Source organism: Alternaria alternata (genome assembly GCF_001642055.1).
Source record: "Alternaria alternata strain SRC1lrK2f unplaced genomic scaffold CC77scaffold_5, whole genome shotgun sequence".
Lineage (NCBI taxonomy): Eukaryota > Fungi > Ascomycota > Dothideomycetes > Pleosporales > Pleosporaceae > Alternaria > Alternaria alternata.
Window position 1 is genome coordinate 926,743 of NW_017306194.1, and position 16,241 is coordinate 942,983.

The following is a 16,241-nucleotide window of genomic DNA, read 5'->3' on the forward strand; positions in this document are numbered from 1 at the left end:
TCTTCCAGAAATCGACATGCAGGTAGTCAACCCCTGCCGCCTGCAACGGGGACGGGCGAGTCGATGACATGGGACTTTGCAGATGGGTGCACCGATGCAGTATCAGACACATGCATCACTGGCTGAGGTCACACAGCCAACGGCGGGCCACTCGCGGAGATTGGAGCAATCAGCGTAGAGCCCTCGCCTAGCACAGGCATGTCATCAGCCTTGCATACTGACTACGCTGCAAACGCCTGAGCAGTATGAGCACACCGGACGCAAGAAGCCGCCTGTCCATCGGTCGACCCCCCGGCGTGGGTACATGTGCCGCCACGACGGGTTACGCCTAAAGTACGCCCACCCCCCGTACTTGTGGTTGTGTCGAGTCTGACACCCTTGTTGGACTTAGGCAGCGCCGAGGAAAAGCACTTTAACCTTTGGCCAGCGCCGGGCTCCACCTAGGCACGCCTTGAAACCATGTGCACGCTGCCAACGTCGAACATCGGGCTTGGACAACCGAGTGACCGGCTGGTTGATCCAAACACAGACGCTGTGACCCAAGTCAACACTGAACCGCTGCATCACGCCCGGCAGTCTTGACCACCGGGCACAGTGCGGCCGACATGGCGATACGCGCGTTCACATGGTGGCATGTCATTCTCCTTGCGAGATCGTCTAGCACTGCAAATAGTCTGCCTATACACTAGGTTAAAACCTATTATAGGACGCCGGTACTTCGTTCAACGTCGCGGTGGGTGGAGTGGATCCGTTCATTACGATAAATGTTGGCTGCAACTAATACGAAGCACAAAGTCTGGCTGCGCCGCGGTGACAAAGCAGCGAGCTTGCGTGGTGAGGATCCATCTCAAGAAGTCTGCCGCTACCATCTACCGTTATTGGCAGCACGGCTGTCTCAACCAAGATGACAAGCGGGTTGATATGATCCATTCCAACGACAAGGCCTTCACACCTCCCTGAGCGACCCCACGGTGACCAGGCCCAAAGTGGTAATGCCGTTCGACAACCAGAAATGAGAAAATCCCCGCGTGGCTGATGAGATGCAGCCGAAGCGCCGAGAGACCAACCCTGGCCTCGTCCCGCCTGAATGATCGACAGCGGTCCAACGCGGCGCAAGGATGTTTTTGGCGGTTCAAACGAACAGGATCATGTCAGGGGGCTTGCATCTTGTCGCCAAAAAGAGCATATGAAAGCTGCACTTGGGTCCTTGCATGGGGTGTCATTCATGGATGCACGCAAAAATGCATCGTCAACGTTTACTTGGCTGCAGCCAAGTGACATTAAAAATATGGCATACATTTTTACCACATGAAACCCAATCACGAAGCGGCTTTTCATGGCAACACTCGTGCAGGCGCCAGCACGCAGGATCTTTATTGTGCCAAAGAAGAAGTAACTAATATCACAGGTCCGTCATCAGCAAAGTGCACCGAATGTGAGCGTCAGTGAACGATATTGCAACTAGCGCGAGCCACAGGGAACGAATCAATGCACCGTGTCCCGTAATTCAGCACATCCCGCGTATCACACCCAGCCAGTATGACTCTGCAGCACACGGCCTCGGTCATTTTGATCCACGAAAAATTACGGCGTAGCTGTGCCACTTGTGCATCACGAGACGGATACGTTAACAGGAAAAGTAAGCACCGAGCTGTCACCGGAACCTGTTCTGCACAGCGTCGCTTGATCGTGTTCACACAATCTGCGAACCGTCGAATCGAGGTGCTGAATGCTGACCCGCATTTTCCCATGGTCTTGTCTTGAGCTCATCCGTGGGAGGTGATAGGTCACGCAGCAGCACTGGGCACAACAGCGTCGGCAGACATTACACCATCTGGAAACCCGTGCCTACTAGCCGTGCTGCGCGTTACTGGTCTCATCAATCGAGATTGTGAACGCTGTAGTTTCAAGAAGGCTTTCTCCGGCATTATTCTGGCGAAATCGCTTGAATTGACGCGGCACGGGTACTAGACTCTTCAAAGTGTGTCAAGGCCAAGCGCTGCCCATCTCTGACAGCCCCAGTCCGGCAATCTGCAACACGGGAAGAAAAGCCCTTTAATGACGTATCAGCGGGTGGCCCACGAGTCGAGTGGGTCTCAAACGTGGCGCTGCATCGTCTCAAAGACTGTTGACAGAACAAAAATTGCGGTATGAGCGGCATCGCCTACACTATGCGAGCGAGCCACCCAGAAAGTCTTTTATGGCTCGCCCTACCCTGTCGATAACATGATAATCTTGACACGAGATTGCCTTTCTCAAGAATGTCTATCGCACTGCCATCGTCCTGGGCCTTTCAGAAGACCACTCATTAGATTTGAATCGGCTACGTGTTAATTCTCGGTCACGCAGCCCTAACCAAGCGTCAGGTGAAGCACGCTGTGGACAAGTTGCATGAGGAAGAATTCGTGGGCTCGGTAGCTGCATTACTTGTGGATGACGACGATCCTTAGCAAGGTGTTGGCTTGTCTTTGTGATGCGTGTTCTAGACTCCTTGTCGGCCCATGCGAACGTGAAATTCCCTCTTGCGGGCGCGGCGGCACTTTATCCTTACCCTTGGTGCGAGCATTAGCCTCACTAGGCGGCTCGAGAGCCCACTTGCTCAACGTCGACCACTCCCTGTCCAATCGCCGTGCTCCGTTGAAGCCTCCTGGGTGCTTCGATCAGCAGCCACACTAGCTCGTCGGTGAGCCTCCATGCTGCTGCAAGTTGTGCTGGACGCAACCTTGACTATTTGCCGGCTCATAGTCCTACTGCACAACTCAAACAGGCACCAGCGGTACGACCTCCTACCGCATCTCATCTCGACATGTGCGTGTGACGCACGTCTAGAGAACCGGACACCGATGCCCCACTGAAAATAGCTAAAGGCTCACAACCATGGGGCAAGATGGCATTCCACATATACGATATGCGCTGGTGGCCGGGGTACGGGTCTGTCCAGTCAGACCGCCACTATGCCAACACCACCGCCGCCTACTCGCTTGTATGTGCAAGTTGCAGGTACATCAACATGGACAAGCCATGACGGTGCGGGCGAGCTTCCACATCACTTTTACCTAGCTAAGACGGCCGCACGAGCACGACCAACCGTGGGTATCATGTACACGTCTGTACCTTCGCTTCACCCGAGCGCTGCAACTGATGAAACTTACCTGTCGGGCGATCCCATGCTAAATGTCTTACGACGCAGCAGCTGAAGCCAGCCTGCATCTCCGCAAAATCATCTCCACTTTACCAGGGCCCGGCGGTGACTCGGTTTCACGCGCAGTACGAGCGTTTGTTTTCCTTCTGCCGCTTCGCCGTGACCCTTCTGCTTGTCGCACCTCTTTAGGTCCAGTCTCTGCTTGCATCCGCCTCGAGGCCAATAGCTCTGATCCTTCAATGCAGCGACAATGCACCAGAAGGAGCCGTGGATCCGGCCATCATCATGAATCAGGGTGGTATTGAGGCGCTTGCTGCTGCAACCTGTGTCGGTATCGCAACTAATATAGAGCAAAGTTTCTCGATCAGCACTCTGCCACATTTGAGTATCCGAGGTCGGGCCACTCCAAGCATCATGCTTACCTTTTACAGTTACCACCACCGATCTGAGTCTTGTAATACTACGCACCAATACGGAAATCGTACTCCGCTTTAATATTCCAGCAGCACACCCCTAGTCGGAACCCTATACAGCAGTCGCTATTCGTTTGTAGCACATAGCTTGGTGTCCGCCAGTCATGCATCCGGCCGCCGTTACATCAGGCGATGTGTCAAATGCGATCCCAAGTTCGGTGCTACTGCGCGCATCACAGCTGACAAGGGCGGTCCTTTGCGTGAAGGTGACAATCCTTGAGTTGACAACTGAGACTCGCTTACGGAAGCTCCTATGCAAGTAGTTCCTCGTCAGGTGTATGACGGTGCAAACGGGTCCACGGATGCCATGCATGCGCCATGAATTTTTCCACCTCACCAGATCGGCGAATCGCCTATCTTTTCACTCTGGACATGCTCTAGGCTAAATTGTGCTTACGCGGCGATCTCAAAAGGCCGCTTCCACCACTGAGCGACGACCCGAAGTACCTTCTTTATTCGCCTGCGATTATGCGCAGAAGCGGTCACACTTGCATGGTCCTGATTTGCGGGCCCTCAGTAAATTGAACGCCTATTTTTGGGCGCCCACGACAAAGATCTGATCGCTGCGTAAAGTATACGCAAGTCGCTTATTGCCCGACTTGCCGCATTCCCACCTGTCTGATGACCATGCCAGCCCGGCTTGCTCCTTCTTTGACATACCGATATTCTCACGGCGATGCGGCTAGTAGGCGCTTCATCAGCGCCCGCAACACTACCCCTCCTCGACCAGCATTAACAGCAATCCACAGTCTAGGATGTCCTGGAACTGCTCCAAACAGACCGCCCAAGGACAGCCTGCACGACAAAACCAGGTGGCTTAACTTCCGGACTGTGTTTCATCAACTTTTCTTTGCTTCCGCTTTTTCCGATCGTTCTCGCTCTCCAATACTGGCTGCCTAACTGCCCAACACTGAGTTGTCAGCCGCAGGCGGGTCGCATGCATGCACACCAAGTGGCACTATTTGCCCTCATAGTTACCCACCCATCATACGGTCAAATTTAATGGGGACATGCAGGTGCTGCACACAGTCATACTGGTGGTTTGGACCATTTACGCGAAGGATACATTTTCTCCGTTGATCAACAAGTACCACGATGACCCATGAACAACTCAAGATCTAGCTGCCGAAGTGCTACATCAGTTGCTTACGTCGTGTACGGATTTCCGGCCTCCTAACTGTTTTTTACACCGCGCGCTTCTACATCGCTAGTCCTTTCGGCAGATGCAGCATTGATGCATCTTGCAACAGGCGCCCTAATTATGCCACCCAAAATACTCCGGGGCATCATGTACCGTTTGCTCTACTGTGCCGCCTACATGAGGGAGCTAGGTTACCGTTCGGGATCAAGAAGCTCCGGATCATCGCTACACGGATGCAACACTGACAATCGTGCCTTCAAGTGGAAGCTGGGAGCTCACAAAGTACCCAACACGTCGCGTTCCGTCTTCCTACCTATATCCATGTTCTTTCGTTACAAAATCCAGTCGTTGCATAGTCTAGCCTTGGAGGAGCTGCTGCCCATGGAGAGTGCCGGATACATAGAATCATACAGCCCAACAATCAGCTGATATCAGACGGTGCTATACAAGAGTAAGCGATAGACGACCTCGGGACGATGCCTAAGGGAGATCGTCAACATGTTGATCGCAGGCACGATCATCGCTGATGAGCAAATGCTCTACGTTGACATCATATATTTTCTCTTGCTCGTAATTCGCTTCAAACTCCACCACACATTTGAGGTTACTCAACAAAACTTTTACTGATTGCAGCCCTACCGATCGTCTTTATCGACCGATCAGGTGTATACACCTTTGTGTACATTGCGGGCCGATTTACGCATTATATCGCCACCGTCAAGCATGGCATAGCATAGCCCCAATTGCAAAAGCAGCGCCTCGCCACACATGTCACACACGCATCCATCCAACAACGGTCCGGCGAAAAACATGTCCCCACCCAAGCATTTCGCATTCAACATCCGGAGCCGCTTGCGCTTGTTCGCTACGCCACGGGAGGGTGTCATCAGACGGAGTTCGGTAGGCTGCCTATGCAGGACTGCCGATCGATGACGAAGACGTTGGGGTAGATGGAGTAGTGCGGGGCTTGTTCTTGCGCGAACATGTTGACATAAGCACAGTGTAAGTGTAAGTGTAAGGTTCAACTTTGAGCGGTGAGTAAGTTGGGATGTATAGAACCATCACTATCTATGTGTGGGTGTGCACATGTGTGAGCGTTGTCGCGGAAGCGGGAAGTCTTGGTCGAAAAGAAAATACGGCACACCTTGGCGGAATAACTCGCTATGCTTGCTGTTGCCTTGAGAAAAAGATAAGTACGCCTTTATGCAACCAGATATATGGGATACGAAAAAGCCTATACATCATATGTGCAATATAGTTGGGCTTATGAGCCGTATAGCGTAAACACTATGGTTGAAGCTTTCGACTTGGCTCATACTATGGTATCGCTACGCCCATGTCACCTGTTTTCCTTTCACGATAAGTGCCCCAAACCACGAACCTTGAACCTTTTCGCTTTTTCATATGCGGTTCTTTTTTCCCTGGTAACACCATGACCAATAAGGGACGAATCGGCGTGAAGGATCTCGAGCTGAGCAGTACCTCCAGACGTCCTGATGTCACTTAAATATGGTCCGCTTGATTCTCTTACTAGCCTGCACTGCACTCATGTCTACAAAACCCGTGTCAAGTTCCGAAGGTTTGCATCTTCCGTGCACTAGTCGCAGTGCAAGCACGTGAAGTACCGAACTAGAATAGCGTCATTAGTTGGGACAACGACCGTGACCGACCATAGATGGATAGATCCTTTAGTCGCCCACCGTAAATCGGCAGAGAGACTTTGAAGCGTTGAACGACTTGGACCGGGGTATACAAACTTTGCTCGTAGTGCAGTGAACATGACATGCTGAGAGGTATATGCTCAACCCATTTTCGGCAGCACGCAGTGATCAAGTATTAGGTAAAACAGTTGGGTTTTGTGAATGATTTAGCATTGGCCTCATCTTGAATCTCAGGGAGGGCATCGCGCATGCGTCCTTGACTACAAAAAATATTGATAGTGTATGGATGGAGCTCAGTCAGGCCAGAGTCATCTTGGATGCAAGAGTAATGGGTTTTGTTTTGCAGTACAATATAAAGTCACTTCCTGGTCGGGTACAGCATCAAGATAGCTCCTGAGATCTTGTCCGCACTGTGTATCACGCGTTTTGCGCAACCGCTTTCTTCGATGCTCTCGGAGTGAAGCCTATCTATTAAATTCGATGCAGCCCACAACAAGTATTGACAAGATGAGAGGGTTCGGGCAGAACACGGCTTAGGTCTCTCAATCTATCAACCACAACTTGTGCTGATGGTCGAGTAAGGGTAGTGAAGTCACAACATACCGGCTGCCTTCTTGTACACGAGAAACATTATGCTTACTGACTGTTTCTTTTAGGCTATACCTACACTGAAAGAAAATACGGTACGTGTACTGTGACGTATCTACCACTATGACCAATAAGACTCCATATACTATATTGCTCCTCGAATGGAGAAGGCTGACCTCTCCAGGCACGAGGATCTCAAGCCTCAGAATGTTCTCATACATTGCAATGACATATTACTCACCGACTTCGGGTTCAGGTAAATTCCTGCTTCGGCGTCGACATGCCAACGTTAATAATACACAGCCTAGACTTCTCCGATGACTCAGCTTCAACGACTACCGGGCGGCCGTCAGCGTAGACTGGGTGATACTCAGCGCTAGGAGTCTTGGAGTTTGAGCCCCGGAACCGAGCTAATGACATCTTCTCTCTTGGGTGTGTTCTGGTCGAGATGGTCTCAGGACTTTACGGGCACAGTCTGTCTGAAGTCAAGGATCATTGGAGGAGGACTAGTAATTGGCAGTCCAGTTTTGCGCGAAACCCAAAGGCGACATCCTCATAGCTTGCGTCACTGTCAGATCATCCTGTAAGCGACAGGCTCAACCCAATTGTGGACTTCCTACCAGCACTGCTAGTCACGAAACGGCTCGATCGAGGCTCGATTTCATAGAAGGGTAGGCAAGCATCTACTTACAACCCATCACAAAGGCAATCAATCCTCTTATAGAGGATGTTCTATTCCCGGTCACCAATAGGCTTGTCCAAAAAGGCAGCCATATCCATATCAGCCACAGGCGTCGACAAAATGTTGACCGACTCGCTGTCGGTATAGCTCCCAAGAAAGCGAACGCAATGGCGATGGTCGACTTGACGCATGACTCTAATCTCTCGAATGAAAGCAGTCATGATACTTTGGTGCAGCTTGAGCGGTTTTGGCCTTGCGATCTTTTTTCTTGCACACACTATGGGCGGTTCACAGGATCGTATTGTCACTTCTTCGACAACGCCGACCATTCCATCACCAAGGTGACGGTTCACCTCGAACACGTCTTCGTCGCCCTCAAACTCGCAGTGGTTGAACAAAATGTCGAGCATGCGATCTGGCAAGGAAGCCTGTGCCCACCGCATAAGCAATACGTCCTGATGATCATCTTATGATCTTAGGAATTCTAATATATGGTGGGTGTCTCTTAGTGAGCGTGGAAGCAGGGTCTCTCTTTGCTCAGGTTCGTAGAACACTCGTGTTCTGTCTCGGTGGTGCTTGTCAGTTCTGCCACGCGATTTGATATCCAGCCCATCCCGGAATTCTTCACTAAACTCGACCCACTCGTTTGGGTTGTTGGCACTGTTTGGCGATAGAGAACGATGGGGGGTTTCGCCTGAACTCCATACTGGAGCAGGTGTCGTCGGCTGGAGGTGAGGTAGGCCTGGCGCTGCCCCGCCTTCAGCCTGATAGTCAGGGTGCGGCTGAGCTTGGTCGTTGGTACAATCGGTTTTGGACCGTCTTAAGCCAAGTGGTGGGCCAGAAAGTCGAGCGGCCCGTCTCAGTCTATGTTTGGAGGTCTCCATGCTGGTTAGGACGCGTTACTATACTGGTCCAAGGCATCGAGGCTGGGCATTGATCACTGAAAGCCGGCATCGTAACAGGCTAAGGCCGTGTAACAATGCCAAGACAGCTGACGGTAGGATTGGTGAGGAGGGTTAGTATGCACCTGCTCAGATAAGACAAGACCCTCATTACACGTGACTGTCGCTTAGACCTTCCCAATCGTATCGTCTATCCACATCTTGGATGCGACAAGCTATCGCAACCCTCCCCGCACCCATCATGGCTGGTTTTCAACGCTTGCTAGTTTTTAAACTGGCACATGTCACTTCGTTTCTGCTAGTACCGTGATACAGGAACGGATTGGGTCTTGCCAAACACCTCAGCACGATGCCTATCCAAGTAACGCGCATGAAAGAGGCCGATATAGACGGCGCAATCGATACCATACAACAAGCCTTCGCAAATGATCCCTACAACAATTGGGTATTTCCAGACCGCGAAAAGGTAACTCCCTCAACGCCCGTCTTCATGCATCTTACTAACAGCTATATTTCAGGTCTCCCTAGCGCGTAACCGCGTTTCTCTCACGCTACGATGCCGCTGGGGTATCGAGCATGGCCTCTTCCACGTCGCACGCGATACCGCAAATCCCTCTAAGATCCTAGGCTGCGCAATGTGGCTTCCACCCCGGCCAACTTCAGAACCCGAGTCCTGGTCACTATACCTTTCCTACTGGTATCTCTGGGCCAACCAAATACGCATGAATTTGTGGTACGGACGCGGCGGCCTCAGTACCACGCGATACTGGATATGGAAAGCGCGGCAGGCGGAAGCGCAGTCTGAGTTGTGGAAGGATCCAAAAGGGTACTACTTCTGCAACATCGTTACTGTGTTGCCAGAGTGTCAGGGTCAGGGCGTAGGGAGAGCCTTAATGGAAGAGGTTCTGAGTATGGCTGATAAAGAGGGGAGAAGTTGCTATCTGGAGAGTAGCAGGAGCGAGCCAAATATTGCCATTTATGAGAAGTTTGGATTTCGGCTGGCGAGGGAGATGGAGTGTAGGGATGGAGATGGAGAGAAGGACGCTATCAAGCTGTATTGCATGTTGAGGCAGCCAAGAGGCGGGCAGAGCCAGGAAACACTAGGGGGAGGAAACAAGAGTGCCGCTGCAGAAACAGCGGGTACTACACCAGAGATAGGGCAATGAGAACGTTGCAGTGAACTGGTGCGTGATAGTTCTGAAATACCATGTCCAGACTGATATGCTTAGTTCCTGTACATCAAGACCCGCAGCATTAGAACCCAAGGAACATTCAAATCACCCAAGTCCTCAAAAGTCCAGACTCCCATTCCTCATCTCTACCAGGTCGGTCCTCCCAACTGACGCCAGGCCAATCCTCAAACACACTCTTCGCTGCCGCCTCATCCCCTTCCCTCATCAACACATCGACAATCCTCTGCGCACCCTCAAAAACCCCTTCCACAAATCCATCATCCCTAGACGACCGTGCTCTAATCTCCCGTCCAAGAATCTTAATAATCTTTCGCCCTCTACCCCCAACCCAGAAGCCCTTGGGCACAAACTCGGCCAGGGTAAAGAACCATGCCACCAGCACCAAAGCACGAGGTTCTCTTTGGCGCACCAGCTGGAGAAACTCCGGCATGAGGAACGACGTGAAACAAAAGATGCGGACGTAGAGATCAGGATTCAGGTGGTAGTAGTACAAGGACAGGAATATGGGGGATAGAGCGTGGAACACTGGAAGTAGCGTTGGTCTATGCCAGTCAACTGATCCAGATTCTTTGCCACGGACAATGCTGCCGAGGAGCTGCATCAAAGGTGGAGGTAGGAACAGGCAGGTCTGTGTGGGGAACTGTGTCGGTGGGTACGTTGGTGCTGGATTGGGATTGTTAGGTGTTGTTCCTAGGGGCCCGATAGGAGCATCTACACCTGCGACATCAACGATAGGTGGTGGTGGCAAAGTGCGTAGTTCTCGTCGCACCAAGGGGTAAACGGAGAGTTTCTCCATGCCTTGTGCCCATCGGAGTGAAGCAAGGATACGAAGTCCTTCGCTTAGTTTCAGTAGTGTTATCATCCATTCTAGGTACTCATCGTCATTGTTGGTAGACGGTGGTGGGACTAGAGCGAGGAAAAGACCTCCTGTGACGAGGACTGCTTCGTAATTCTCTGCGGTGATGTCTTTGAGTGCTTCCTTGTAAGAAGAGAAAGCCTTTTGGCGATATAGTAGTGCTTGTTTCTCAACGGTCTTGTTTGGCATAAGCTCGTTGCTGTGGTTGGCGGCGATACTGAGCATAGCGTAGAGAAGGAAAGGATGAGAGATGCCTAGTCGGGGGACAACATTCTCGTGCAAGTTGTTCAAGACGGTGTCGTCGCGCACTACAAATTCGCGCCAGACACGTGCTTTATAGTATTGCAATAACTGGTGGTCGAGGTGTGCAAAGGAGCCTATAGATGTTGGAGAGGCTGGAACGAGCCACGGCGCCAATTGGAAGGAAAGATCATTGAAATCTGCCTCATTGTTGTAGGCTGATGATCGGAATTCGTGACCAGGCGATGGTCCTGAAGACGGTGTCCTCGACGTCGATTGGAAGTCCTGTGCGTATTCGCAATTCAGGTCTCTCACACTGCAGTAACGACAGATAGGTTGTGCTTCATCGCACTATACTACATTAACTCTCTGTCCACACATGGAAAGCCTGAAAATCAAACACACCTTGACTTTCTTTCTCTTGCAGGTCAAGCATCCGCCTCTCGACTTGCGATGCGGCTTCTTAGGCACGAAACCCGTACTTCGGCGCGCCATCTAAACTACGTCTACGCGGAGCTAGTATGGTTTGGATGGATTGGCATCCCGGGGAGGCACAAGGTGGTGGGATGTAAGGCGTCCAATAGTGCCTGGGTCGTGCGCGTGGCTAAGTGCCGCTTAGTGGGGGGCCTAAGGTCTGTCTGGGTAGTCATACCATCATGGCAAAGGTACGTGGGCTTTCGTATATGATATGCCTTTGGTCACGCAACATTGGATAGTATATGGGGCGCATATGCAGTCTTGTGAGGTTACAGGGTATGCGCGACCACAGCCGTGCGTTACGCTCGTTTTTATCAGCTCACAGTACATCTGCGCCCAGGCGACAACCATATCACATGCTGATTGAAGGAATTAACATGGAAATCATATTGGAGATTGGGATATATAAAGAAGTACAGGACAGCCGCTCAACGCACGCTAAAACTACAGATCAAGCACACTGAAGAACCCTCATTTTCTCTCTATGACAGCCGTCTCACCATCGCTGTCCGCTTGTGCCATCCTCAGGTTCCCTTCAACATATCGACTTGGCTGCAAAACCAGCAGCATCACCAGGACTAGGACCATTGGCACAGCGTCGAAGCAATACAGCGTCCACTCGTGAGCGATCAAGTAAGCAGCGTTACCCATCGCATACTCGATGAGTCTGAATGTACAGCGGAAGAGAATCAATGCGCTGACACTATAAAGTATGTAAAGCATCTTCTTCCAGTCTGCAGATGCATGATCGGCTTTCTTGTTCATACGGATTTGGAAATCGAATGAGGCGATGAGGAAGACAACAAAGGTAGCGACTTGGAGTGCGAGACCGGCAATTACGATTTTTTCTCCAGCGAGGGCGAGGGCGAGTTGCATCGTACCCATGATGCTGGCACCTATTTCCTGTTAGTCCGAGTTTCTTCAATCTACTTTGTATGCGGAGACGACGTACCTAGGCCCTGAATGATCAAGGTCGTGACGTCCGCGGTGACGAAGATCCTTGTGTACCACCTCGCTGGGATCAGACTCACATCTTCTCCACCAGCAAGTCTGATCGTACGGCCAAGCATCATGTATATGGTTGCAGCAAACCATAGAGGACCGACGAGTGTCAGTACACCTTGGGTGATGTACTGGGGCCAGGCATCGTTGTCGAAGTGCGATGCGATACGCGCGCCATAGCCACCCACCTCGCCTGTTACATTCTGTTAGGTACAGCTCCAGACGGTGTACATGTGTAATAAGTTGGCAGACTAGAAGCAACAGAGAGGACATACAGAGCGCGCCGATAACCACGAAGATGATGATCCTATTCCTAGACCTGAGGTACTGATACAAGTGCAGAAAAGCCATTACGAGAAAGACAACGAGGCATACGATGGCTCCAGCTAGAGAAGGAACATAACGGTACATCTCCCAATCAAAGTTTGGTCCTTTAGGTGGGTTTTGCCGTTTCCATTCCGAAGGAGGGAGTGGAATACCGAGTGGGCTTGCCATGTTCGATCTCATGTCTGAATACGGGTAAAACAACTGAGTATGACGATTGAAGCTCTTGAAAGGAAGTAAGATGGATAGTAAGAAGCAGGTCAGATTCCTTGATGGTGATGATGCTTCACTTCAAGCAGCGGCAGAGCCGTCTTATGTAGTAGCTGCAGCTGCGAATGTATCGCGCCATCGCCAGTTTCGCATCCGCAGTTGTTGTCGCATTCGCTTATCTTCCACATCATGCATGTTGAACATACTCCAGAGTTCACAGATGACGATGTTTTTAGGCCGCTATGCCCAGACTTTCGCATCGTAAGCGTAGAACGCCACATTTCGCATTCGCTAAACTGGCCAATGCAACGCCTCAGATTCATCGTTCATCCAGGGACGCGGGCTTTCGAACCGGGTTGTGGTGTGGCTATGGGTGTACTTCGATACTCGAGTGCAGGCTACGAGCAGGGAGAAAGCGACTGAAGCTGAATTAGTAGAGCTCAAACGTCCACTGCGCACTGGACCCGTGAGTCCTATCAGGGCCCAGACATCGAGCATCTTTCGCACATAGTAGTCATACTGAAACACATTAAGGGTTAACAATGATGCATTACAGAAGGACTGGCATCTGTGATAGCCTAGCCAGGCGCCACGCTACAGTACGTCAAGTGATGCCCAGTACCTTTGCGAACTTTTGTTTCGTAGATCATATGTTACAATGTGCGGCGAAGCGCACCAGCCTCAACCCATCCTCCATCCAAATCAATAAAAGTGAGATCCCTATTGGACTAATCTAGCCCATGACCATGCCCTTAAGACCGGCCATATCGCCCTCCTTGGCGGCGATTTCGAAGTATCCGTAAATGATAGTTACGGCAAGGAGAATACCAGTACCGCTACCGAGAGCGCCGAGAAGATCGCTACCGACAGACAGAGCTCCAATGCAGGCACCACCGAAGGCGGCAGCGGTGGGGATGACGCGCTTAAGCTCCTTGTACATGGACTCCTCACGGTGACCAGCCATGACCAGACCCTGCTCCTTGAGCTGCTTGGCAACGTCGCGGGGGGATGAACCAGAAACCTCGATCCAGGTCTTGGAGAAGACAGCGCAGGCGACGAGCATGTAGACGATGAAGATGGCAGTCTTCAGGGGGTCGGAGAGAGCCTCGGTGATGCTGAGAGGGGGGGACCTGGAAAAAATTAGCGGCTGAAATTGTGGTACAGTCAGGAATCGACATACATGTAGTAGGCAACACCAGAGGTAGCGAAAAGCTGGGCGGAACCCTCCTTGGGCTCCCAGACACCGAGAAGCTTGACGAGGAGGTTGTCAGAGAAGCGGTTGTAGAGCATCTGGCTGATCAAGAAGACGTTGGAGGAAAGAGCAGACTGCAGCATGATGGGCATGTTGGAGGTGTAGAACAGACGGACGGGGTACGAGCCACGAACACCACGCTGGCGGGCGGACTTGACAGGAATCTCAACGCGGAAACCCTGGAGGTAGATGACAGCACCGAAGACAATGACTGTGGAAATCAGGTTCATGACGTTGGGGAGGTTCTGGCGGTAGAAAGCCTCCTTGAGCGCAACAGTCTTGTTGGGCCAGGTGAAGAGCAAGTGGACAAGGGCAATGAGAGCACCCTCGAACTCAGGACCACGACCGGTGTTGATGGTGGTGGGGGAGAAGGCCTTCCACATGATGGACTCGCAGATGTTGGTGGCAATGAAGAGCGAGATACCGCTGCCGAGACCGTAGCCCTTCTGGAGGAGCTCGTCGAGGAGGATAACGATCAGACCAGCGATCATCAGCTGGATAACGAGGAGAACGCAGATACCGGCACCGAGGTCAGAGGGCTGTCCGTAGAGACCGGAGATGACATAGACGACGGCCTGACCGAAAGACAGGAGAATAGCGAGGAGCTTCTGGGCAGTCTGGTAGAGCTCGCGGTCAGACTTGAGGTCGAGGTTGACGTCGATGAGGTGGGTTCCGGCAAGAAGCTGGAAGACCATGCCCGAGGTGATGATGGGGGTGATACCCAGTTCCATCAGTGTTCCTCTGTTACTCGCCATCATCATTCGCAGCCAGTATAGCGGGTCGGAGGTATCAGACGACACAATTCCGTAGAGCGGCATCTGGCTCATGACCAGGAAGACGAGGAGAGTAAGGCCGGTCCATACGAGGCGGTTGTTGAAAGGAACCTTGCTCTCTGGCAGCTGAATTTCAGGCACCAGAGGCACAAAAGGCTTGACGAGATCGAGGAACCGTACTACGTGGAACTATTAGCTGTGCTGCTCTGTGCCGTAATTCCTCGCAGGCATTGCGCGCACACGCCTCGCGCGGCCATTGAAAGGTGAGGTCGTGACTTACGGCCGCTCATGATTGCGATCTATGGCCCAGAGACAAGAAGAAGACAAAGAGAGGTGGGAAAGGGTGGTTGCGAACAGCCAGTTGATGGAAGATGGAGAGGGGGTTGTGCTTCTGTAGCTTTCGCAACGTGTCGCTGGGGAAATTATCCGTGCGCACGCTAGCCCGTAGCTCCGTCCCTGAGCTATCGCGAATCTCCCACCCGCAACTCCCAAGAGGCCACGCTGTTCTGACCTTTCACCCATTACCAACTCTTGGAACATTCACGAAGCAGCTTGTTTCACCTCTGAGTCAGGAACTGGTTACTACTCTACATCCTCTTCCCCCTCTTCGCCTCCCGGACTGTGAACTCTGTAGCAGGCTGTGCCTTTTTTATTTCAACCTCGAGTCTCTTCAACGTCTTCGTTAATTCCTCATTTTCGGCCTTCAGTAACTCGTCCTCTGCGTTCATATTCTCTACCTCGCTTTTCAGTTTAACAATCTTCGTCTCGCTCTTGACGCATAGCCTGGTCAACTTCTCTTCTGCTGTTTCTTCTTCCAGCTGCCTCAGCTGCTCACGTAAAGCGGCTATTTCATCTTGGTGTTTCTTGTTTTCAAGGATGAGGAGCTGGCTGAGTTCCGCGCAGTCTAGGCATGCCTGTAAATCTGTTCGAGCTCGACAGCAATTGAGAGCGCGACCTACGGATTTGCAGAACTGGCAGTCGATTTTGGTCTTACTCTCTGTCAGCTCAAGCTTAAGTTCGATTATTCAGGACTTTACCTTGATGCTGGGGCTGCTCCGTGTGTCGCTGACTGGAAAGACGGCGGACGCAGGAATGGAATTGTAATGAGTAATCCCATTGTGCTCCTGACCATTCAGAGGGCGAATTATGTCGCTACGGGTACTTAGCGGCGTAAAAGCTGCTGCTGTGGCTCGTAGACGATCGACCATGTTACTGCCTCGATTTTGAGGACCGAGAGAAACATGTGGTGAGCACCAATAGTGACAGCAGCGAACGATCCGAGAAGCAGCGTGGTGAGAGGAAACTTGTGCTAGTGACGTAGATAT

At 51.7% G+C, this 16,241-nt stretch overlaps 6 protein-coding genes across 6 annotated transcripts; 1 reads left to right on the plus strand and 5 right to left on the minus strand.

Moving 5' to 3' along the window:
- Positions 1-1,839: 1,839 nt before the first annotated feature.
- CC77DRAFT_707854 (hypothetical protein) lies at positions 1,840-2,297 on the minus strand. Its single transcript, XM_018532843.1, has one exon. The coding sequence runs from the start codon at positions 2,159-2,161 to the stop codon at positions 1,928-1,930; it is 234 nt and encodes a 77-aa protein (XP_018388716.1). The 5' UTR covers positions 2,162-2,297; the 3' UTR covers positions 1,840-1,927.
- Positions 2,298-8,938: 6,641 nt separating this feature from the next.
- CC77DRAFT_929647 (acyl-CoA N-acyltransferase) lies at positions 8,939-9,755 on the plus strand (the record flags this gene model as incomplete). Its single annotated transcript, XM_018534114.1, has 2 exons — positions 8,939-9,055; positions 9,108-9,755. The coding sequence occupies 2 exons, from the start codon at positions 8,939-8,941 to the stop codon at positions 9,753-9,755; spliced, it is 765 nt and encodes a 254-aa protein (XP_018388717.1).
- A 53-nt stretch (positions 9,756-9,808) lies between these two features.
- On the minus strand, positions 9,809-11,485 carry CC77DRAFT_707912 (hypothetical protein). Its single transcript, XM_018532845.1, has 2 exons — positions 11,284-11,485; positions 9,809-11,229 (listed from the first exon to the last, which is right to left on the minus strand). Exons 1-2 carry the CDS (start codon positions 11,371-11,373, stop codon positions 9,862-9,864), a joined length of 1,458 nt encoding a protein of 485 aa, XP_018388718.1. The 5' UTR covers positions 11,374-11,485; the 3' UTR covers positions 9,809-9,861.
- CC77DRAFT_1086296 (RTA1-domain-containing protein) lies at positions 11,486-12,852 on the minus strand (the record flags this gene model as incomplete). The annotated part of the gene is made up of 3 exons (XM_018529433.1): positions 11,486-12,244; positions 12,301-12,550; positions 12,633-12,852. 3 exons carry the CDS (start codon positions 12,850-12,852, stop codon positions 11,827-11,829), a joined length of 888 nt encoding a protein of 295 aa, XP_018388719.1. The 3' UTR covers positions 11,486-11,826.
- A 570-nt stretch (positions 12,853-13,422) lies between these two features.
- On the minus strand, positions 13,423-15,252 carry CC77DRAFT_1018132 (SecY protein). The gene is made up of 3 exons (XM_018524555.1): positions 15,197-15,252; positions 14,072-15,095; positions 13,423-14,021 (listed from the first exon to the last, which is right to left on the minus strand). The coding sequence occupies exons 1-3, from the start codon at positions 15,204-15,206 to the stop codon at positions 13,625-13,627; spliced, it is 1,431 nt and encodes a 476-aa protein (XP_018388720.1). The 5' UTR covers positions 15,207-15,252; the 3' UTR covers positions 13,423-13,624.
- A 187-nt stretch (positions 15,253-15,439) lies between these two features.
- Positions 15,440-16,124, minus strand: CC77DRAFT_1092660 (hypothetical protein; the record flags this gene model as incomplete). The annotated part of the gene is made up of 2 exons (XM_018529640.1): positions 15,440-15,905; positions 15,954-16,124. The coding sequence occupies 2 exons, from the start codon at positions 16,122-16,124 to the stop codon at positions 15,504-15,506; spliced, it is 573 nt and encodes a 190-aa protein (XP_018388721.1). The 3' UTR covers positions 15,440-15,503.
- Positions 16,125-16,241: the final 117 nt, after the last annotated feature.

What these genes read in the sequence shown, in the direction of transcription:
- CC77DRAFT_707854 (XM_018532843.1), bottom strand. Translation starts at nt 2,161, where the DNA reads ATGCCGCTCATACCGCAATTTTTGTTCTGTCAACAGTCTTTGAGACGA.
- CC77DRAFT_707912 (XM_018532845.1), bottom strand. Translation starts at nt 11,373, where the DNA reads ATGGCGCGCCGAAGTACGGGTTTCGTGCCTAAGAAGCCGCATCGCAAG. An exon ending in GCAAGAGAAAGAAAGTCAAG is followed by an intron (nt 11,230 to 11,283) that starts GTGTGTTTGATT and finishes AATGTAGTATAG; the next exon opens with TGCGATGAAGCACAACCTAT.
- CC77DRAFT_1018132 (XM_018524555.1), bottom strand. An exon ending in TCTGGTGTTGCCTACTACAT is followed by an intron (nt 14,022 to 14,071) that starts GTATGTCGATTC and finishes AATTTTTTCCAG; the next exon opens with GTCCCCCCCTCTCAGCATCA.